Here is a 24,213-nt window from a genome sequence, read left to right as displayed (position 1 = left end):
CCAAACCATGAAAAACAGGACTTCCTATGGCTGAAGGAAGTAGCGTGTTATAGGATGTCAGAGGATGAGGATGAAGCTGACCTCCCAGGAGGACAGCTCTCCCCTGTGTGTTTGAAACCGGATCTTCTCCTATTTTGTAGGGGAGGTGAGGGGTCTTTGGAAAGATGAGACGTACTCACATCTTTAGTCGCACAAGGCATATGGCGAGCAAATTAGACCAGGATGTTCACAACAAATTCTTGTTCATGGCGCTATTTAAGACTTCACAGTGAGAGTGGCCTATAATCTGTTCGTCCCAGTCTCTGCTCGTCAATGACTTGGTAATTCAAAATGATCAATAATACTGTCAACAATGGAGCGCCTGCTCCAAACACTTCATACATACATTCAGCCTAATTCCCCAAGAGGAAGGCACAAACAGACAACACCTTGCTGCTACAACACTGTCAGTACATCTGTCTCTTTATTCGAAGCTGCTGGACAGCTGTCGTTCAGTGAGATTCATCAGTGCCAACTCACTTCAGGAAATGCGTGTTCTGATTTGGCCTTCCTCCACGGAAACTGTTCAGATACAAAGACAACAGTAAAAGCAAGAGGGACAGATTATGAGGACAAATGGGGAAAGGGGTGTTAGTGATGGAAGCTGGAGCTGGAATATATCATACACATCAGCGCTTACAAATAAGTTAGAATTTCATGCATTAAATGTATGCAGATTATGTAAGTTTGTTGTAGTTAATCAAATGGTTTAAGCAAGGTTATATAGGGAATATATAGCCCTGGTTTTGTTGGTAATTTGGCTTCTGTGGAGTGCAGTGCTGAGTGAAGTTAACCACTGCCTCTGGCCCTGTAAAGAATGAGTGATGAATCTGTAGGCCTAATATATACATATACCAGTAAAGAGGAGTAATGTAGTTAAACCTCACAAAGGACAACAATCTCATTGAGGGATCTACAAAGTGCAACTTTGCAAACGTTGCATTGATGCAGTTCTTGAAAGGCCCAAAACAACTTACCATAACTATGATATTATGCATGTTATGTTTCTATTTTTGGCTTTTAATAGGGGTTTACATGTTTAGAAACACAAACAAGATGACTTATACATGAAAATGGTTTGCAACTCCATATTCATTATTCATAGTACCCATTAAAAAGCTATTTTCACATTTCTTGAAGTTCTCACCAACTAAATTGGTTCCAAATATGTTTTTAAACCTGCTGCATGGGTGAGTCGATTGAATGCTGATTGTGAATTCACACAATTTTGATTGTAATAAGTAAAAAAGTCTGCATTGTAGACGGTTGTGTCGAAGCCTAGCCAGGCGTGTCAGTCCAGAGTATGCTCGCTTCTTTTTTCACATCTCACCATCTCATCACAACCTTTCTGCTTGATCTCACGTTTTCTCTCACTCACACTCACGTACACTCACGCATACACACTATCTCTCTGATGTGTTTGCACCATATCAGACACAAGTGGTACAGTCTTGCATGATGGGCGTGGTCTGGTGTTCGTGTTTGTTGGTGCAGTGTTCCAGAGAGCTGGAGCTCTTTAGAGGGACCAGACAACGCTCAGAGGGTCGCCCGCTTTGCAGCACCCCCCAGCAGCACAACACGCGCAGAAACTCCTTTCTCATGTCCTTGCTGCGCAGCGTGTAGATAACTGGGTTAAGCGCTGAGTTCAGAGTGGCAAAGCCAAAAAATATGTCTGCTTTGGAGAGGATAGGGCAGGACTGTATTTTGCAGGATGAATCTAGGAGGAGAATGGTAAAAGCGGGCAGCCAGCACATGATGAAGACACCCAGCACTATAGTGACAGTTTTCAAAAGGGCGTAGGCTGCTGTGTTGGTCGCTTCTTGGTGGCTGTGGCGTACAATCAAATAGATTTTCACATAGAGGATGACAATAGAGAGTAGTATGATGCTGAAAATGGTGACAACAAAGAGGATGTATTTCTTTGAGTAGAGTGGCAAAACAGCTGAGCATTCAGGGAGGTTGTAGATGCAGTTCCAGCCGATGATGGGAAGCCCTCCGAGCAGGATGGAGGTGATCCAACAAGCTCCTATCAAAAGAAACATCCGGCATGTTTTGGTGGAGCCATACACCTTAACCTTGGTGATAGCAATATATCGTTCCAAAGCTATCGCCAGCAAGCTGAAGACTGAAGCTGCCAGAGCGATAAAAGCCGTACCCTCCCGGATGAACCACTGTATTGGCATCAGCTCAAAGGTCCTTGACCCTGATAGAAAAATGTTGGCTATGTAGGCTGAGCCGGCCAGCAGGTCGGAGAATGCCAGGTTGCCGATGAAGAAAAACATGGCCGAGTGGAACTTCTTGTTGCGGCAGACAGCAATCAGCACCAGCAGATTCTCCAGGATGATGATGGTGCAGAGGACCACGATGACAATGTTGAGGGTGCTGAGCTGTTTTTTATCCTCAATGTATTTATTCAGATCCTGAGGGGTCCAGTTCTTAGCAACGGCATAGTAGGAGTGGATCACAGTCTTATTGTAGTACTGGGAATACTTGCTCTTCATGGTGACAGGGTGGCAGAGCACAGCGGCTTTACGGCAAAGATTCATTCACACAGTGGAGATGTGCAGAGCGTCTCAGCTGATAATTACTGCCTTGAAATTAAAGGACAGGAAGAGGGTCCAGGCTGTGAGGGAGACTGCATGTCCCACAGTCACATCTAAGGAGCTCTATGTGGGTCACCTGCAGACACACAGAAAGGAAGAGAAGATCTGGGTTACATGGTGCATTAATGAAATAAACTGTGGAAAAAAACAAAGCAAATGTACATTTTTAGCAAATCACTCGCTTAAGTTGTTGTGTAAGTCCTATTGAAAAACAAAGTAACCAGGCAACGACCTGTTTCTTAGTCTGTGTAGTGGACACTTTTTTAAATTCAAATAGTTTGCATTTACATTTTAAAGGGAAAATATGTGAAAAATAGTGAGTTTGAGCCAAAGACGGTATGCTAAATAAGTTTAAATCCTATTTTATATAAATCTTTATTTATGTTTTTATGCTTGTTTTTATGCACCAACATGCCAATAAACCCGTTTCAGATTCTGATTGTAGTTTCCCCCTGTCCCCTCTGCCCCAGATTGGTGAAACTCTGCAGGCTGCAGGAAAGCTGCAGGAGCACAAGACACATGCAATGTTGTAAACTGACAATAACGAACAACAAGTCCTACACTGTGAGTTGTCTGTCAATGTAATGTGTTACAAAGATCTGCTCCCTCTTAAAGATTGTTAATGATTTCTTATGACTCATAAATGAACGCTCACTCATTTGGTAAACATTCGGCATTAAATTGAACTGTAATTAACATAAAATGGGGAAAACCAATACAATAATTCAGACCTGGAATAGCAATTTCAAAGGAGAACTGTAGTGTTGTTGTCACTAGTAGCAAATATTTCAACTTGTCCCAGTGCAGTAAATATACTACAGATTTCTCCTTTAAGTAAAGACCAACATGGTATAAATGAATGGCCTTGTAGTGAGTGAACACACTGCACTCACTGCGTCCTTTTGTTAGATGCCAATCTGAACACCCACACAGGCAAGAGTTGCAGCATGTTGTGGTCTATGGCGTGCAACGGAAAGTAATAAATCCAGTGTCTCACAAGGCAGGTCAGCGTTACCACACAGATCTTCCATCCTCCCACCTTTTGGGTGGTGAACCTGTGCAGGCAGAGATCATCTTCAGGTAGAAGAATAAACAGTCTGTGAGGCAGAGAGCTGGTGTGTAGACAATGGGCTGCGCTCACAGTCTGAAGGGGACATTCCACTAACCCTGTCCGAGCACTCGGCTGTCAACACACGGCATTGTTGTGGGGAGCGAACCATTCCACTCCAGTGAGCTACCTCTTGAAACTTCAGAATAGCTCGTGGATCAGCCAGACTTCTTCATCCTGACCTGCCCCTTCAAACCAGTCCACAAACGTCAACAGCAAATCAAATAGATACTGCAGAAGAAAAGGTGGGAGCTGCCCCACTGACTGAGAGCAAAGCGTTGGTAAGACTGGTCAAGGTGCACCAAAAACATTAAACATTTGCAAATGATATTTTGCAATTTTGAGAATTACACTAGGGATTTTCCACATTATGCGTGTTGCAGAGTCCTGGCTAGAATAATTACTGTACACATGCAATGACTTTATTTCTAATGCTGCTTCATGGACATGTGTTCTTACTGTCTGATGCATCCAAAGACAAAATATATAAACAATCTTACTAGTGTGTAGAGCTGCATTGATTAATCGCATAGTTATTAATAGTGATGGGCGGATGAGGCCTCATGAAGCTTTGAGGCTTTACTTCCCACTGTCCCAGCAAACACAGTGACACCTTGTGGTTTCTTAAAGTTATAGTAGAGCTTCAGAAATGGGGCCGAAACAACACCACACCTCACTGATAAGAATAGTTTATAATTATATGTGTGCTATAAAAGTCCAAAGTCTGTGTGCTATTAAATCTGTAGGCCTATATTTTAAATCAACGGTGCTGTATTAAATAAACTTATATTGTGCAACGTGACAGAAAAATTCTGTGTTGTCCAAAAAGCCTGGATATAACATATTTTTGTCGCCACAAAACGGCCTAGTTAAGTCTGAGGGCAACTGTGTGTAATGTTTTATATGAGTCATAATGACATGTGATTGGAGAGTGATATTCATTAAATTAGCAACTAAATTTGTTTTTTATCCTATTGAGGTATGAGTCACTTAGTTAAGCTGTAAACAAAACTCTCAAAGTGAATAAACAGCTTTCTGAAGCACCAGTGACATTTGAAGTTGTATTAAAATAGTACGCTTCACATGACTAACACGAGCTTTGGACCTTCGGTATCATTCACCCATCTCTAACTATTGAATCAACTGCCAACTATTTTCATTGTTAAACCGTTGAGTCATTTTTCAGGAAAAAATATCCAAATTGTCTGATTTCAGCTTCTCAGATGTGAATATTTTCTGGTTTCTTCAGTCCTCTAGGACAACTCAATACCTTTGGCTTGTGGACAAAACAAGAGCTTTGAGGACGTCACTATGGGCTTTAGGAAACACTGATCAACATTTTTCACATTTTTCAGACTTTTTACATAACAAATGACTAATCCGTTACTTGAAAAAATGATCGGCAGATTTATTGATAATTAAAATAAATGTCAGTTGCAGTCTTACTAGTGTGAAACCAATGTGTAAAACCTTTGAGCTAATAAGGTTTAAAGTTGTATGATGACACACCCAAACCAGTTAACAAAAACTTTTTGAACCACTAATGTGGCTTCAAATTACTCCGAGAGCTCTTTTCAAGGAGAAACCTATAAACAAACCAAAACAAAATAAAATGAACTGCAGCTACAGGGCCGAAAACAAAGGAAACTTGGAGGCTCTGGAAATCTAATTAGAGGTGGAGCTGGTGTCTTAAACCTGTCAAAAGTAACAGGATCCCTCTACAGACCAGCTCCAGAGGTAATTGAACACTGATGCTTCCACTGCTCGTCTGTGCAACAAGCCTGAACGGCTGCAGCAGCTCTTAACTGGAACCCTTTAGTGGAAACTGGGGCTGAACCTCGTCTCCGTTCAGCTGGGCTGTGACTCAAAACCCGAGAGACTGAAAGATGGAGAGGCAACGAGACAAAGCCAGAAAAAGAGAGCATGCATGTGGAACGGCATCTGGACACAAAGGCAGGAATCTGAGACATCACTGTGACGTCCACTCGCACACAAATTCATCCATGTGACGTGTCGCAACACACACAACTTTACTCTGCACGTGCTCAGATATCTGTCCTCATACACACGCCTAATTTTGACAGACACAGAGTCGTGTTGCAAAGCACTTTCCTGCATGCATGCAGCTCAGAAACACAGCTGCTATTGGTCGCTGGTAATAACCGGCACACTGTTTCCTCAAGCAGGAACAAAGAACAATAGTCTCCTTCAGTGTGGAGAGTATTGCCCTTCAGCCTTAATAATGAGACAGCGAACTTCCATTTGGCTGCTGTAACTGTATCATAGCAGAAATTTATTTACAGTGGAGCACTCTCTTATCAGAACCGCTGTATCAGGACCGCTCGCCCCCCCCCCCATCCTTTTTAACTCCATTAATAGACACAAATAGGAGGCTTGAGGCTGAGCACATGTGCCAGCTGCACCAGCGTAACTACATTAGGTTACATTACTGCAGCCTATAATGATTTTATTATTGGAAAAGTAGGCTGACACAGACCAGTTCTGTACCTCTGTAGTCTCCAGGCTGCTTAAAAGAAAAATATGCCAAAAGAATCATTCATTTTCAGACAAAAGTAATTCATTTGAAAAGCTATGTTCATTATTTCAGTTATTACATTCTTCTATTTTAGGAACATGTGATTTCTTATTTGGCTCTATATTTTATTTGTATTGTGTGTATTAGTACTAGTCACTGTTTAAACACTGTTTATGCAGCCAGTGATACAAAAGAGGAACACAGATGACAGACACAGGTCCTTATCTGCGGGGGTTGATTATCTGTCCATCTGTTGGTAACACATCTAGGCTCCTGTCGGGGATCTCACTTCTTACCCTCACTCAACACAGTGAAGGCGAGAGCTGCGTGTGGTTGTCTTCCTCCATCCTTCTCCCTTACTATTCCCCTTTATTTAAGGTAATTACTGTACATGAAGCACCTTGAACTTATTAACACATGGTTGGAATTTTTTTCTGATGTGTTACTGTGGTTTTATATAGGAAAAAAAAAAGTGTTTTAGTACTGTTGTCGAACTGTTCTTGGAAGAGTTTTGCCTGTAAACCAGCAACAGGACAGCCTGTGGTTTCACAATTGTTTACATTTAAGCAACACATTGTTGTATTCATACTGTTTGTGTTTGTGCTGTAAGGTTTAAGCTGCTCTTTTAACAGTGCAAAAACCCTGCAGTTCACTGTATTTGGTTAAAAGTGTATTTCATAATTTATTGTCAAGCTTGTTTAAAATATATATACAATAATTATATATTGTTATAATTTTTTCTCAACTCTGCCAGGTTTTCCCTGGACAGTTCTCTCTCATGTGTTGTGTAGACAGGTCAAGGTCCGCCTGTCACCTGCGGTCCTTAGCGTCTTTCATCAAGGGATTTCGCTGTGTGTGGGAAACCTGCCGGGCTGGTTTTCCTACAGCACCGTCTCACCGCAGCCCTGCCCTGCTCCTCTACCTGCCGTGTGCCACTCGGATGTTTCCACGGTGATTGGCGGACGGGAGCGCAGACTTCCTGCCATGTGACCCCTCCTTGAAAGTCACACTTGTGCCCTGAGCTCGACCCAGACGTCGCTGTCACACTTTCACAATAGACATAACACGTTGTCAAAAATGTTGTTACGCCATGTCAACCAATGACTCCTTTCCTAACTGAGACAGCACAAACCTAAAAAATACACTTCAGTATGCCAACAGAATAGTTTGAATATCTCAAAAACATGACTAGAAATGCGACTAGTAAAGTAAATAGAATACTAAATACATACCTAGTGTTCTTAGAACTGAATTATATTTTACAAAATTTTCAAAAGAGGACAAAAAAATATAAAAAAAATAATTATGCAACCAGAAGCAGGAAGATTTTGTTACACCACTGTATATTTTCTTCACGAGGACAGAGAAGATGGAAAAATTTTTAGCTTCCTTGGTTTCATAAATAAAGGTCAGCGCACATGAGGGTGATGTAGGTGACGGTTTAGAGAGGTTACGGAATATCAGTGACAAAACATCCTGTCTGAATTTCATAAGAAAGATCAGACACAGTTAGACAACATGATAAAAGAAACAACTGTGGACATGAGCGTAATAAATAGTGCCGAAGAGGCAACGGAAGTGAGACAAGAGACAGACACCTGAGACAGGATATCCTATCAGTTATACCATCAACAAAACTGAATCCGCTTCTCATAATTTGACAGATGACGCAGAGATGCTCTGGTGGTGTCACACAAACACATGCTACCAAAGTATATTTAGAATTTTCACAGTTAGGCTTTCATTTCACAACCACACATGCAGATAAAAACCAAGGAACCATAGCTACGAGCAGTTGCAGCAGATCAAGCCTAAATTTTCTCACATCCACATGATAATTCAAAAAGAAGCAGTGGTTGCTGCTGAAAGATGACTCTTGTTTTCTCCTAATCCAAACAAGAGACAGAGTTCACCCCTCCATCATGGGACTGACGGCTGCACAAAAGCCTCAGGTGTTTTCCCCAGAAACACCTGATAAGCCCCAATTAGCACAGCGTCTGCTCACCAGAAACCAAGGCAACGCCGCCCCATTACACCACCTGCTACCTGTGACACTCCACTTAACCCGGCTCCACTTTCTCTGGGGGAAAGCACTTCAAACAGAAACAGAGCTCCCAAACCTGGACTAAGGCTGGGCGATATGGCTTAGAAATAGTATCTCAATATTTTCAGGCTATGCTGGATTATTTAATATATATCTCAGGGCTCAAAAATAAGGACTGCCCACTTGCCTGGGGCAAATAAAATGCTATGTCAGACAAGTAAATCCAGTAACTCACTTGTCCAAGTGGGGCAAGAATTTAACTATTTTGACAATCAGTTAATTGTTAAAGAAATTTTTCATGCAGAAATGAAAGAAAATGCTGGTTTCAGCCTCTAAAATATGGTGATTTCCCATTTTTTCCATTTATTATCATATTGAACTGAATATATCTAGGTTTTAGACAAACAAAACATTTTAATTTTATTTTATTTTTATTTTCTGACATTTTATAGACATTGTAGAGTACATGACAATTAACTTTACTTGTTGTTGTAATTGATAACTGCTAATAAATAAAATAATTCGTATAGGGGCAAGTGAACATTGACTTTGGGTAAATAGATTTGTGACTCACTTGTTGGACTGGGCAAGTGAAAAAAAAACAAAAACAAAATGATCAACACTGAGCCCTGGATTATCTCTTTATATATACATTTACTCTAAAATAACAGTGTAAATGAGGGCTGAGCAATTTGGACAAAATTAAGTATCACAATATTTTTGACCAAACATCTTTATATCAATACTACAACAATACTGCAGGGATTGGTGCTTTCAAAAATATTATCACAGTGAGATTTTTGATAAAGAATCATCAGTAATGTAACAGTTTGGTTCACCTACATTCAGAACATTACACCACTTCACTAATATCATAAAGAGATATCAATATAATATCGACATATTGCTCAGCCCTGCCCTGGACTCAGCATGCATGCCCAGATTCCCACATTTATTTACATAATTAAGTTATTTTTAAAGGCCTGATAGATAAACAAATGTTTCTCAAAGGGTTTCTCACTGTCATGTTAAATTTATCTTTGAGTAAAAATCAAAAATTTTATTCCCTCTGTGTTGTGCCAATTTTTCCCAGTGGTGTCAAAAAAAAAACTATTTTATATCAGTATATTTTAAGGTATTGTAGTGAAGTTAGAAATTCCATTATTGTTACACACACACGTTTCACTCGAGTGTACAATGTCCCATTCACAGTCTGGCCGAGATAAGAGCAGTGCTGAACCTTGTGTTTGGACAGTTTACATGAGCAGCTTATCTTGTTTGCATTTAAATGTGTTTACAGTTTGTTTACCCAGAAGAATCACTAAGCGTGTTTCGCTGTTGAGCAGTTTGTGGTCGGAAACATCCTGTAGCACATTTCTCTCCATCTGCTCTTTACACTCCCTGCTCACGGGCCGCTGTGGTAGCAACTTCGCACCAGTCCGGCCCCTTTTTCTACGGTACGGTCAAGTGTCACTGCCTACTTTCTCATCTAAAAAGTCAGTAGACTGATCATAAAACAGAAATGTCCTCTTTGTTAGAAGTATAATATGAAAACGTTAATCATGTACATTTTCCATTTTAAGGAGATTTAATGACTTCCTGCGTCCTCTGTGAGACAGCAGGCTTTTCTTCTGGAATCGACTTAATCTGATCTTGGTTTTAAGAACAGTCACAAGGTAATCCATCATGGATACACAGAAGGCATCTGCAGCCGTGATTTGTTCTTTCCTGTTCAGTTTCACTGCCATTAACAGTTATATCACTTTATAGCTTACCTCTAACAGCACTTTGCTACAACTGTAAATGGAATCAGGGATGTTCTATTTGGGACCCGTGGGCCGAATCTGACCCTTTAACATCTTTAATCTGGCCCTTTGATCATTTAGAAAAATACAGAAAAATAGTATATTATCATGTTTTTATTTAAACAGGCTGCTAACATCCTAAGTATTTATTGTTTATATTGTTTATTAGAAGTCAACTTTCTCCTCTTCCTGTAAAAGTGACTCACGGCTAGCTGGTTAGCAGCTAGCATTAACATTCCCTGGCAACATCTTTTCAAGCCTCCATCTTCAACATCTGCAAAATTTGGTTTTCTTTTCAACACAGATAAGCTCGTCAGATAGCATATCTAAGTCAAGGAAACAGGAAAGGAGAAAGTTGACCAACATACCAACATACCACTCTATGCTCAACTTTCACTGGAGCATAGAGCGAAAGGGGCAGGACCTGGGTGAAGTCAGTTGTGAAAACTAGTAAGGTGGATAGGAAAAAACAAAAAGGTGCACTGTTTTACACATTTAAATCTGTAACTTTACAGGTCACATATAAGAAAAGTAAATTTCTTGCTTCTTGGCACTTGACTTTTCCAAATACACTCCTTCTAAGTAATTAATTCGGCCTGGTCTAAACCTTTCTTCTCGCCTCTGTTCTTGTAACTGACCTACAGACCAAAGGATAGTCTGTGAGTACTGCAACTGTAATGACCAGCACCCACATGAAATAAATATACAATATGAGCATTTCAGGGAAATACCAGCTGTGTGTGACGCACTGAAGTGACAGAAATAGTGAGCTGAACAGTAAAAATCATGTTTCAAGGGAAAACCTCTGAGCCCAAACAGGATATAATCATGAACGAAGGTTTCTTTTGGGGTATTTCTCAGCAGAAATAAAACAAAAGGTTTGAATGTGACCTCATTACTGTAGGTACAGCAGAAGAGCTGTGTTACTCCTAGGAGGAAAATTCCATGTGCAACGCACAGCACTACAGTCAGAGCATTTCCCCAGTCAAGTGTTGACATGTCAGACACAGGAGAAAACACAACTAACTATTACCACCACAAAGTTTCACCACTGCCACCGCAGTAGCTTCAATTCTAAGGAAATGACTAAACCGAAAGATTGCATGCTTAAAGAACACCCACAGTTCTCTACAGTTTTCCATTTGTTAAACTTTATCAGCAATGACATATTATACATCTTTGTCTTTACACCGACAGCTCCTCTAAGCTGCCACACGCCACTGCACACATGAGCCTGTAAAGGCAGGCCTTGTATTGCATCAAGCAGCTCAATGCAGTCATGTTGTGCAACCGCAGGACACTGGGATGGACCGTGTGTGCTGGCAGGTGGCTGCAGAATCTCACTGGCGCTTTATCCATCACCGAGCCCCAAGGCTGTGTGTGTGAAATCTTTACACATCAGCACAGAAACACTATTGATTGTTCACAGCCAGTTTCCAGGAAACAGCATTAATGTTTCCAGTATCACTGTAGCTGGGATGAAGAGGATTCATGTTGCTGCTGTGACGTGACTGAGCTGCGTCCTGGTCCTTCAAATGACCTTGGTCATGGCTCAGACTAAACAGTCACGCAGAGTGACTCTTATTTAGGAGCGTCTCTCCTACAAGGTCAAAATAAACCCAGAACAGTCAGCACTGCCTTATCTTATCTTAAGCTGTTGTTATCTTTGTAAGAAGCCACACTGCAAACTGATAAAACTGATGCTCAACATGATGAAGATGCCGCTCACATGAAAATAAGGTCACACTAAACAAAAAAACATCAGGAACCTCAACGTCCTGCAGTTGTAAATTAAAATACAGTTCAAGGAAAGTTAAAATCCTGTTACTCAGTATAGAAATGTGTTTACTATAGTTCAAAATCTCTAAACTCAACCGACTACCAGACATTGCCAATATGCCACCTGAAAACGCCACTGCAAGCAGTCTCAGCATTAGAGATGAAACGGTTTGATAATTTAACTTCATCATCATAGTGACCAAAATTATCATGGTTATCAGTATATCATAGTTAAAATGTGTCTGCATCACGTCCTTTGTGATGTCAGTGTTTGCACTGATGCAAAACAAACCAAGTTGCATGCTGTCCGGAAAACTGTTGGTTACTTTGGTATCCTGGGAAATTTATCATGGTTTATCGTATGGCTGGTCAAAACTGAAGAGTGCTAAGCATGCAGTCACTTTTCACTCAAAATTGACAAAATCAGATTTGCACATGTTCACTAAAAATCACAAATTATATAAAAGTCTGTATACAACTGTATTAAAAAAAATACATGAGTAAATACTGTAGTAGGCCACTTAGTTGTCCACACCTCTGTGAACTCTCAAAGTCTGTGATAATGAATCATTATTTATTAATTATCCTTACCAAAAAAGAAAAAATGTTAAGTAGGAAAGAGACATTTAGCAAAGGTAACGGTTCTAAGGATGGAAACAATTATATCTGATGTTAATTTTTAACAGTAAAGCTTTGGAATTAATCATTATTCCTTTGATGTGTGTGCAGGCTCGGGGGCTCAGCTTCTCTCTGATAAAAACGGGTGTCTCTAAGAAAAAAAGTTGGGAACCGCTGATCTATTTGAGTAGATATTTACAGACGTTTGCTAATATTTTCTAAACACCGGAAATCTAGTAGTAAAATCCTGAGAGACAGAAAGTCTGAGACATTCTGGCAGGGTTTTCACACCCTGTTGTTTTGTTCTCAAGAGAGTGTGGGCTGACGAGTAAAATTGAAGCATGTAAGTCGTTACAATTTGTTGTTTTGAAACTCAAAAAAATCACCAGACCAACTTGGGGATTTAAGGGGAAGTAAGCGGGCAAACGAGAAAAAAGTGCCTCAGTGTCACGCTGTAACTTGCACAGTCGAGAGGCAAAACAGACTATCAGAGATATGAGATGGAGGCCTGCAGTATCTCACAGTTTCTATCTTGGTGAGAGGGAACAACAAATTTAACAGGAAAAAATAACTTTGCAATGAAATGCATGTAACTTGCCAAACCATGTCACAGGCATACATAAATCACATCCTTTTTTTGGGACTCAAAGAAATACAGAAGCATTCGGTGTCATGATACCTGTATCATGGCATTAGATGAGAGGCAAAGAACAAACAGTTCCTTTTTTACTGACAGATTAAATGGTTTCCTCTTGTTTTTTTCACTCTGTGTTCAAGGTTTAATTTTAGCTCTAAAAGCAAACCTTCCTCTCTCTTTGTCCGTTATTATGCTAAAACAATCATGCTTCATTAAAACAGCATATAAGCCCCCAGATATTAGGGGAGTGTGTGTCCCCAATACACGCGGCTTCATCATATAATTAGGGATTGCCCTTTCGCTCGTCAAACAGTTTGACAGTTTGGGTTCAGTCTCTTCTGAGGGGTCCTGTCTGTCAACACAGCTCAGTCAGGAACAAAAACCTTAATGTTTCATAGTGACTTGTCTTGTTTTCTGTTCCTCTGCTCAGTCAGCTCATCTCTGCAACTTTGCAGCGCTTTATTTATAGCATCTGTTAATGTGCTGTGGCTCTTAGAGTGGCAGTGAGAGGAGGTGTAGACAAAGAGCTGCATAAAGAAGGGCATCATACAGCCAGGAGCCATAACCCGCATGACCGGCAGACGCCCTCCCCCCAGTCTGGCCCATTGGGGGCGTGGGGGGTGGGGGATCTCCAAGGGTGGCGCCTGAGAGGCAATTACTGTAATACCTTCACCCTCAGACCATTCCTGTCAACTTATCTTCCATATTATTCATGTTTTAATATTGCTCTGTTTTGCATATTTCCCTTTCATGCTGGTCCCTGATTTGTAGAGCCACATCGCCCTCACTCTGACACCCCCTCCTCTGCTCGTATATTTTAAACTTCACCACAGAGATCAAAAGACAAGGCCACAAAGAGGTGATTAAATGCACATCAAGAAGGATTTATTTAGCACACATCTGGAGCAGACATGTTCTTATAGTCGCCTATTAAAGACTTCATTACAGCGCATACGGTGCAATCAGCTCTCGACTCAGGAAACTCTGAAGCTCCGCATCAAGAAGCGACTTTCTCAGAACTGCGTAAGTGTCTTCAGTTCTCTTGTCAGTGCAAAATGTCTGAGACATTTCATCCAGCTTTGCTAATAAATGACCATTATCATCCTTATCATCAACCCTTGAAGACGCATTTACGTATTTCTACAGCATGCATCTGCAAACTTTCCTGAGATTTGCTGAGCATGAAAAGTAATTCTGAGAATTCACACATTACATGGAACAGAGGTAAACCACACTTTAAAAAGCTCAGCTGTGAATTTACCAGCTTTGTATGTAAAGGTTAGAAAAGTGTTAACCACATCAATATTTAACACAGATGCAGATGTCATGCAGTACAAAAGCAGATCAGGTCTGAAACTTCTGGCTGAAACCTGAATCAAGCACTCAGACCTCTCTGCCCCTCTCACACCTTCCTATGTTCTTGTTTTTACAATGAGGTCTCCCCTAATGAATGGCTTTGAACCCTCTTTTAGGTCTCTTTTGTCCTGGCTCCCTGCTCCTATTCTACTCTGTTGCTAGACCTTGAACTCCACCCCTTCTCATGTTCTGTTGCATCGTTGGGAAAGTGTGAGGTTGCCGTGAGAGAGCTTGTGGTTATTTGTTGCATGGCGTGCCAATGAACACGAGACCGGACAACATATATCCATGCAATTGTGTATGTTGGTGGCGTGGAGGGTTGCTGTGACTGGGATACTCACGTTCGTTCCACTGATGTTGCAGCAATTTGCACTGAACATCGCAGCAGACAGTCACGGGACAGCACGCTCAAATCAAAAGAAGAGCAGAGGGAAGGCACTGGCGACAAAGCAAAACACTGCACAATACAAAATGATACCATCTACACAGGCTGACACACAGGGGCACAAAGCCGCCCTGATTGCTTCTGCCTAGTGCTGTCTGATAAAATGATAAATCGATGGAGGCCCTCCATCTCTCCTCATGGCCTAACATAGGAAAACAACTCCAGACTCCTCTGGCAAACACACATCCATTAAACACTGCTCTGTTGCTGGAGAAAAACATGGTTGCCTGGAGAGGGAACATTGTTGTGTCCACACAGTCCACAGTTGCTCCTCTGTATTTTATACAAATTAAGATTTTTTTTTGCTTTGAGGAGCAAATTTATTTCAAGAAAAACTCTTGCAATGTCAACATGAATTGAGGACACAGCAGCTTAAACTGTAAAAGATATTTGTGCAGGACCAGTACAGTTACAACCTGCATTTAAAAGTCCAGTGAATGTGTGCACGGAAAGAGACCCAGGGGTATTTAATGTTACAGACTCATGGAGGGATACTGTGTCTGTTTTACGTCCTGGCAATATTACAAGTTTTAAAAAAGAAAAGGCCCCACTTTAAACAACTCAAGCTTAACTGAGCCTTATGCAAGGTTTGGACATAGTGGCATGCCAGAGAATTCTGTACAACAAACAGGTCAGAAAATTGAGTGCTGCTTTTCAGACAGTATGAGAAAAGAGCTACTTGACTTTGACTTAGACGAGGCTCATCTGAAATGGAGCCGTTTGTTTGAGCAGTTGTCCTATTAGTTTGAAGTAAACACCATCCACTTCCACTCAATCTGTCTGCTGCAATGAAGCAGTCTGGCCTCCGTCCTGACCCGGCTTGTGTTTGGTTGGAGGTTAATTCCATCATGTCTTTAAGCCTGGAAAGACTGAAGCAGAGGCCTTCACAGAACAGACAATCTAAAAAGCGCTTTCTAACAAAACAGACCATCACAGTTGGCTATTTTGCCTTATTTTTAAAGTCTCAGTCATTAGAAAACCTGAAAGAGCTCATGAGGAGGAGGGACCAAGTTAACATTCACTTCCAAACAAAATGAATGGCTTCAACAGGCTCTCACTGGCTGCATGTGGCGATTCAAAATCCAAGAAAACTGTCTCCAGCATACTTCTGGATCTGGGGGAGTTGGGGTGTTGAAGTAATCCTGTTGAGTTTTCCAGCTGCACAAACAAAGCTGACTGGATAACAAAGGCTTCCAAGGGAGAAGAGGAGAAGGAGGAGGAGGAGGTCTCCAAAACCACAGCATCTTCATGTGTACCTGCTCCAAGATCACTCCAGACTGGAGCGAGCGCTGAGAATGACCAGAAATCAGGAAACCACGACATGACCACACTGATTAAGCCTGCCGCTAGAACAGACAGTGTGAGCCTGTTCCTTTCCAGTTCATAAATCATGCTGTATAACCTAAAGAGAGGTTGCAAAGTGCTGCAGATCCCATCCAAAGCCACAGCAGTAACCAGAAACCTTGCATTCAATCTATTTGTCATTGTCTCTGAACAGATGTGTGATGCTCCCGCCTGTGGAGCAACGCCACACGACGAAAAAACGCCTGTCAGGCCTCTAAAAATCATTTGCAGCATTATTTCCAACTGGCAGCGTTTTGGAACAAGAGCTTGAAATGTGACAGAAGAAGAGGAGACTTATCCCCCCACCCCAGAAAGCGTCAGGAAATCCTGGCATGCTGCTACAAGCATCAGCGCCTGGTCATGGGGGGGTCTTATAGTTTGTCCAAGTCCCTCAAGTGGAAAAGGAATGTAACAGGAGACTTAAAAGCTAATGGATTCTTTCTATGGTTAAAACACCTTCTTAAGATAGTCAGAGCCACTTTTTTTCTCCACCAAATATCAGCTTATCTAAATGTTTATATAATAATCAGAACAGCACTGACAGCATCTTCTTGCAGCTCAGAGAGGCTGTTTTAAAAAGCAGAGACAGATAGAGTGAGTAAGTGTGCATGTGTGTTCCTCTACCTGCCAAGAAAGAGCAAACTGCTCTCTGGAGAAAACACGGAGTCGCTGGCGAAAATTATGGGAGGTAGAAATAAACCACACCCATATATTCTGCTCCTGTCCCGTTTTGCAGCAATATTGAGCTGAAATAAGCAAAGCTGTGGATAATATTTTTTCAGCGCACACTGCAGTTTGGGCCCTAGCAATTTTTGATTGATAGAGCGCCACAGTCATCCCCAAATCAAAAATACTCACTCTAACTTTACTTGGAAAAATGTCAACACAGACTCGTTTCATTGGATTTCATGAGTCAAAGTACAGATACTCCTGTAAGTTGCTCAGTCAAAATTTTACTTGCGTTAAAGTACTCAAGTACTTGGTTTTCAAAGTACATATTACAAAGTACATTTTCAAATATCAATACATTGCTGTATTGTTTTCACGATGCGTTTACAGAACCTAACTCTGAAACCACCTAATGATGCACTGACTTGCTTGTGGAACCACTATGTAACACAAACAGCAGGGGGTTTACTTCCTCCCAACACATTCACTACGTGGAGTTGCGAGGCTTACTGTACAGTCTATTAACACAAACAAACTACATTTTGGGTTTCACTTTTTCTGTTCAACCACTTGGCTACGTGGAAACACAGCATGCGGTCAGTTGCAGTAAACACAGCCTTCCTGGAAATGTAGTGGAGTCAAAAGAGCAATATTTGTCTTTGAAATGTAGTGAAGTGAAAGCAATAAGAAAAAACAAATTCTCAAGTAAAGTACAGATACTCAAAAAATGTACTTCATTACTGTCCTCCATTGTCAAGGACACATGTCAAGAGAATATAAAGTGATATGGAAATGACAGTAAAAATAGTAAGGAACATTCATTTATGCACAAATAAACTATTTGGGGCCTGTTGTAACTTGAACTGAAACAAAGTTTGGGAAACACTGGCATAGAGGCATCATAAATAATAAACTGAGGCTCGGAGTATTATTTTGAGAAATAACTACTGTAAAGGACTTAAACGTGAAAACAAAGATTAGAAGAGCAAACTCAATCTTTAGTGACACTGTATCCTCAGTGATATTGACAGAATGGGTAAAAAGCAGCAGACGCCATGTTTTTTTTTCCTCTGATCTCTCTCTCTGACACTCCCAGCTCCTGGCTGTGAATCATAAAGCTACATGCTGTCTGTCAGCTGTGTGTTGTGACTTGCGCTTCAGCAGCTTGCGAACAGAAGGCGTTTATTTTGCTCCAGCTGCCACACCCAAGGAAAGTGTTTTTCAGGCAACGGGGGAGTACCAGCTAGAACTCAGCAGAGTCTTTAGAACCAAGCAGAACACTATTAATACCACAGAGAAAAGGCCAGAAGCAACATATAACCACATGCATTGTCTCCTGTGATCTGCAAAGGTTCCCATTCTTTTGTGAAAGTTATGTATTGACCCCTGCTTGGTTTCATTTAACCAGGTAAAAGCCTCTGGCAGGTCACTCCTCTGATCTTTCACTGTTGTTACCCGCCCGATCTGCCTGAATAAAGTGGTGAGTGTAGACAACAAAAGAAGAAGTCCGTGTCCCTGAGGAAGAGCCTTCTCGCTGTTTCCTATAAGCAAACCGCTCTCAGGCCTGAGCTGAAACCCGAGCGTCCGTCAGGGATCGACACCACCCACCCACCACCCATCCCCGCCTTCAAACCCCTAGTGACCTGTTCCATTAAAAAAAAAAAAAGTCCCCCAAATCCTGTTCCCACCACTGCATTACCATTAATTTATTTATCCAGCCATGCACTTATACATCTATTTATTTATTCAACTCATCTATTTGTCTTCATCTCTCACGCTATCCCCAGCAGTCCCCATTGAGAAGGGTCCAATTACAGCAGCAGTCGTCTTGCAGAGGGAAACAGGGCCACTGAGCAGTGAGTCGGGTCAGCAACACACAGATCCTGAACTCATGACGTCATGGGCTGCTGGACTGAGCCAGGCTGCCTGAGCTCAAACATAAAAGATCTCTATAGTCCCTCTATACACACTGGTAAGGCTAATACCATGTAGGGGTGGAAGAAAGTATGGATACACTTGTAATACTTCTTAGAAACCACTATATCATGATATCTAGGGCTGCAACTACAACTTAACAATTAATCGTTTAGTCTATAAAATGTTAAAAAATGCTCATCAAAATTTCCCAGAGCACAAAGTGACATCTTCAGATTGCTTCTTTTGTCCAACCAACAGCCAAAAAACCCCCAGACTCTTCATATCCTATCATAAATGACAAAGAAAAACAGCAAATCCTCTCATTTAAGAAGTTGGGACCAGCAAATGTTTGACATTTTTGCTTGATGGCAAATAGTCGGCAACTAATTTTACACACACTACAAATCATTGCAGCTATAGTGATATTGTGGTGCATGCAAAATTTGTGGCAGTGGTTTGTTTTGTCGTTGTGTTTAAACCCCCAAACCCAAGAGAGAAGTGTTGTTGTCAGTCAAAAAGTGGTGGTGGTATGTTCTTTATAACAAGGCACTTTACTATAGCATGAGATTTAAAAAATAGCAATATTTGCCTTGCTTACAGGATCAAAATATATTAAATCCTAACCTACTGTATTGTGATACATATTGTATTGATTTTTGCCAATACACAGCCCTCACACCATGTGCTGTGGACTGTCTCTTCACAGCACCCTGGGGTGACTCTCATCCTGGCCAAGGATGGGGAAGTGTGTGAAGAAGCCTGGCAGCACTCAGGCCTGGTGGTATGGCGGGTGTTATTCTGGTGCAATGAGCCATGTGGCCACATGAGCCAAACACAGACGACCGGCCGCCTGTATCGTGCCCCATCCTCAGCCAGTCCAAGGCATGCTGGGAGAACCACCTGAGTCCAGACAAAGCAAGCTGCTCTCACACAACACCAGCATCAATGAACGCGCTGACAGGGCCTTCAACACTCGATAGCCCTCTCCTAACGCTGCTGAGCGTGCTTCCTCTTCACCCCCTGCGCCTGATGTTATCACAGGGAAGACGTTTGCTTAATTCAACAGGCTTTGTAGCATCCGTGCGTGTAAGAGAGTTTGGTTTCTCACCCTGAATCCTCGGCTGGGGCTCGAGATAATGCACACATAAGCCTCTGCAGTTTCAGGCAGCCTCAAACACCACACAGACTGAACCAGACCAACCACAGGACAGAGGATGACTGATGGGGGCTTTTATCTGGGCAATAAACATTAGTTCCTCCACCTTATCATCTTATCTCACTGTGATTTCAGGATTCTCCCACAACAGGATGCCTCATGACTGGACTGCTGACACCTATGCATCCCTCTTGCTCGGCAGGGTTTACTCTTCTGGACAAACAAACACACAAGCTGTTTGGTCAGCCTGGCCTCATAGTGGTGATAAGGAAGTCTGACTACTACAGTTGTCACCAACCAAGATTTTAAAACTTTGATACAATAAAAATAATATACTCTATACCACTTTGGTACCACGGCAAAAAGAAAAAGTCCTTTCTGGTTTTTATTATCAACCTGCACATGGTGCTCGTACAGAAAAAGCCACAGAACACTGTCTGGTTTTGGTGCAAACACAAATTTGCATTCTAAAAAGTTCATATACTCTGTGGTTTATGCACACCTGAGGGTAAGAAAGGCTTCAAAGTTCACAAACATACTTAACATGCTTAGAGAGCATTTTGCCTAAGAATTCAGATTAAATGCTTTGACATACTCTGTCAAATCATATGATTGTAGCCAGTATTTATCGGCTAATATACACCACAACTGATATAGACTGATACAGCTGTGACAGGCCAATATCAAACAATATTTATATGCCCAGATATTTATCCAGGTCAACAAAAGATGGTACAGGCCAAAGTTCTGCAAATGTCCAAAATGACTAAACTCTATTTCAGTATACAAGTACAATCCATTTGTCTATAATACAAATGTATGTTATTGATATTCTTATATTTGGCTCATTTTCATGTCTGACAATAATAAGTTAGTCTGTTCAGTCCTATGTGGAGCACATCTCCGGCCCCATGAGATTAACTCCGGTACTGGGGGATAATGGGGTCTTTTGTCTTATTAATACATCCTTTCAATACAATGCCTTCTTTAGAGTGACGGATGAACAAGCCTCAACAACATCGGAGGGGGTCAGAGCGGAGGGAGGGGGGGGGGGCACAGCAGGCTGTGCAACGGCTCCGAAGAACTGTGTGCACGCGTGTGCGTGCGTATGTGGAGGCTTGCACGAGGACGCGCCTGAGTGCACGCAGCTCATCAGCAGCAGCACACTGTATGATGGACAGCTGTGTTAATATGTAACACCGCACAGTGTTATTCATTAAAACACGCGGTGTGTTTAACAAACGCAGCTGTCACACGGTGTCCACACGTACACTGTGTCTGCGGGCTGCAGCAGAGTTTCTGCTTGTGGCGAGTAAACGTGCTGAGTGTTGCTGCTTTATGTGACCCATCTTGCTGTCAGAGGTGTTTTTGAGATTTTGATCGTCAATGGAGACGTTCAGTTCATTATTAACCCGCCTGAGTGATCATTGACTTAATGAGAAAAGCGAGTTTACAAGTGATTTTCCTTTGTTAAAAGCACTAAATTAAATGTTAAACAGCAAGTTACAGTTGTTTAGTATGAGAGATACATTAGATCCTTTTGTTGAGTTGCTGCAGCCCATGCAGCCTGTCACACTAACAATATTTTGAGAAGGTGCCACTACTTACCCCATGAGAGATCAAGTAGAGAGCAGCGAAAAGACGCTCCCGACAAATATTTGTCTCCAAATGTCCTCACATGTGGCCACCAGCTTCCACAAAAAAGCTGCGTCAAAGTTCAGCGCTGCTTTCCTCTCCTCTGCTCCTCCGGGGTCGAGAGGCAGCGATGACAATCAAAACTTTGCTGGAGGACGAGGCGGCGTGTCTTCTTGTCTTCTAACGTGTAAATCCATACCGGTCTGTCTGTGCGCCGCCGCCGAAATCGCACAAAGATCTCCTGAAAGAAAGCGCGACGAGTCCAAAAAAAATCACAGCCGAGCCAGGGAAGAGATTATAAACGCGAAGATCGCACTTTCTCTTTTGTCGCTGCGATCCAGGAGTCCGTCTGATTGTCCTGCTGCTGCTCTCTGGGAACAACAGCTCCACGGGGCTGTGGAGCGTCAGGGAAGCGCGCACAATACGCGCTCACACACACACACACTCACACACACTCACACACACACACCCACACACGACAGCAGGCAGAGTGTATGGAAACGTCACATGCCCATAAAGAGGCGTGAGTCTCAGCGTAGAAATAGCAAAAAGAAACAGCAGCAATTAATATGGAAAATACTTTTTTTAAAGCCTATTTCTGGAGCTTTTCCTCACTCTGGAACACACAAATGAAGTCCAGATGTTCCACCTCTTCACTTCCTCTCTTCCAGCAGCAGATCCCAGCATGAACCAGAGTCCACACTTAACTCATGCTACTCATCCTGGCTCGGTTTCCCCTGAAAGCAGCAGTGGCCAGCTGCAGATACATAATACTCTGTGACACTTATCAGGGTTGGGAGGGTTACTTTAAAAATGTATTCTGATACAGTTACTAATTACTTGTTAAAATATAGTCAGTAATCCATGTATCACAATATAAATGTAAGTTGATTACTTTCAGTTAGATTTGGATTACCTCAATAATAAATATGGTGATTGTTGATCCTAATATCATGCTTTGTCTTAAAAACAGTAATTTTACACATTTAAATGTGAGCTACTTTGTTAAGTAACATTATGCTATTCACACTTGGCACTCGGACTTCAAGTAAACAAACATAAACTTTATTCTGGGGTTTCTTTTTTTACCCACACATCATCACAATCACCTCAGTAACCACCTACCATCCCAACATATTATTCAGTAGTAGTAGCTTTGACATGGTGGAAAGAGTACTGAAAATCTGTGATGAAGTACAAGCACAGTTACATTACTATAATATTACTCAATTACAAGTAAAACTTTAGAAAAAAGTATTAGTCTCAAAAACTGCTTAGAGTTTTAGTTACTTTTTACACCATTGATGTTTAATCTGTCCCTCCAGGAAGTTGCAGTGTTCATGATCCATTCATTTGTTTATGATTCATGTGATTTCAGTCTGTCATTCTGCATGATCTTGCAATTTGTGTCTCACTGCAACTTTCGTGAGAATTTTACCAATGATTGTAGCTTCCCATGCAGATGTCTCAATGAACCGCCTCAATGTATATCAGTTTTTGTATTTTTATTGTTTTATTTTGTCACAGGTGCTGAAAAGGTCAACAGCAAAAGGTTTGGCGTTGTTACTGAAATCAATGCAGTATCAATAGCAGACCTTCAGTCAAAGGATCAAAGGGGTTTCTGTTTCTACAAATCTTCAACCAGTTCCTGCTCTGTTTGGGTCGGTTGTCACTGTCACCACTACAAACCTGTACCCGCTGCAGCTTTTTGTTTTTTTTTAGTCCATATGTCGTGTTTTTTATCGACCGACTCGTGATTAGATAGCACAATATAATTGTTAGAAAAATGCAGATAAAAGGTTTGGATACTAATTGAAATTGTATTCTGTACTCAAATTATTGTTTTAAAACTAACTAAGTATATTACATCATGAAATGTATACTTAAATATGAGTAAAAGTACAGACTTAAAAAACACTCATAAAAGTACAAGTACCCAAACAACACAGTTAATAATAGTAACTTGAGTATTTGTAATTAGTTACTTCCACCCCTGGTGATTGGCCTGTGTACCTAATGTTAGCAGATGGTCTGTGTAGCAAACATTTGCAGTAGGTCTTACCTGTAAATGTTTCTTTAAATGAGATGCTGCATTCTTGGACGACAAGAGAGTTGTCCCAGCTGAAGGCAGGACTGTAACTGCACTGGAATATTTTCTGATTTAAAGACATAATAAAGACAAAACAATGTTAAATTTCCACCCAGTGAAGCATTTTTTCATTAGAGGTCATGTTGCAATGTGTGAAAACCACACATGTTAGCATATTGTTCTTTATTCTAAAATGTATTTTAAATTGTAATCCTGCTAATTATCCTAGTTTTTGCTTAATTTATCTGTATCTGTAACTGTGAATGCAGTTACCTTTTTCAGTGGTATCCAAATTACATAATCCCGTTTCATGTAATCCGTTATTCCCCAAGCCGTACCTACATTAGATTACATTCTTCAAGTGCTAAAGGAGCCTGAAAAATAAACACCAGCATTTGGACATTTCTTGCCAAAGTGCCCGATTTAATTAGTT

At 41.3% G+C, this 24,213-nt stretch overlaps 1 protein-coding gene across 1 annotated transcript; it reads right to left on the bottom strand.

Moving 5' to 3' along the window:
• Positions 1-1,402: 1,402 nt before the first annotated feature.
• s1pr2 (sphingosine-1-phosphate receptor 2) lies at positions 1,403-22,340 on the bottom strand. Its single transcript, XM_084744151.1, has 2 exons — positions 21,665-22,340; positions 1,403-2,718 (listed from the first exon to the last, which is right to left on the bottom strand). Exon 2 carries the CDS (start codon positions 2,583-2,585, stop codon positions 1,470-1,472), a length of 1,116 nt encoding a protein of 371 aa, XP_084600277.1. The 5' UTR covers positions 2,586-2,718; positions 21,665-22,340; the 3' UTR covers positions 1,403-1,469.
• Between the last annotated feature and the right edge of the window lie 1,873 nt (positions 22,341-24,213).

The sequence above is a fragment of the Lutjanus erythropterus genome, chromosome 19 (genome assembly GCF_056507025.1).
Source record: "Lutjanus erythropterus isolate fLutEry1 chromosome 19, fLutEry1.hap2, whole genome shotgun sequence".
Lineage (NCBI taxonomy): Eukaryota > Metazoa > Chordata > Actinopteri > Lutjaniformes > Lutjanidae > Lutjanus > Lutjanus erythropterus.
This window is presented reverse-complemented; position numbering and strand designations above follow the sequence as displayed.

Coding starts and splice junctions, on each gene's coding strand:
- s1pr2 (XM_084744151.1), bottom strand. CDS start 2,585: ATGAATCTTTGCCGTAAAGCCGCTGTGCTCTGCCACCCTGTCACCATG.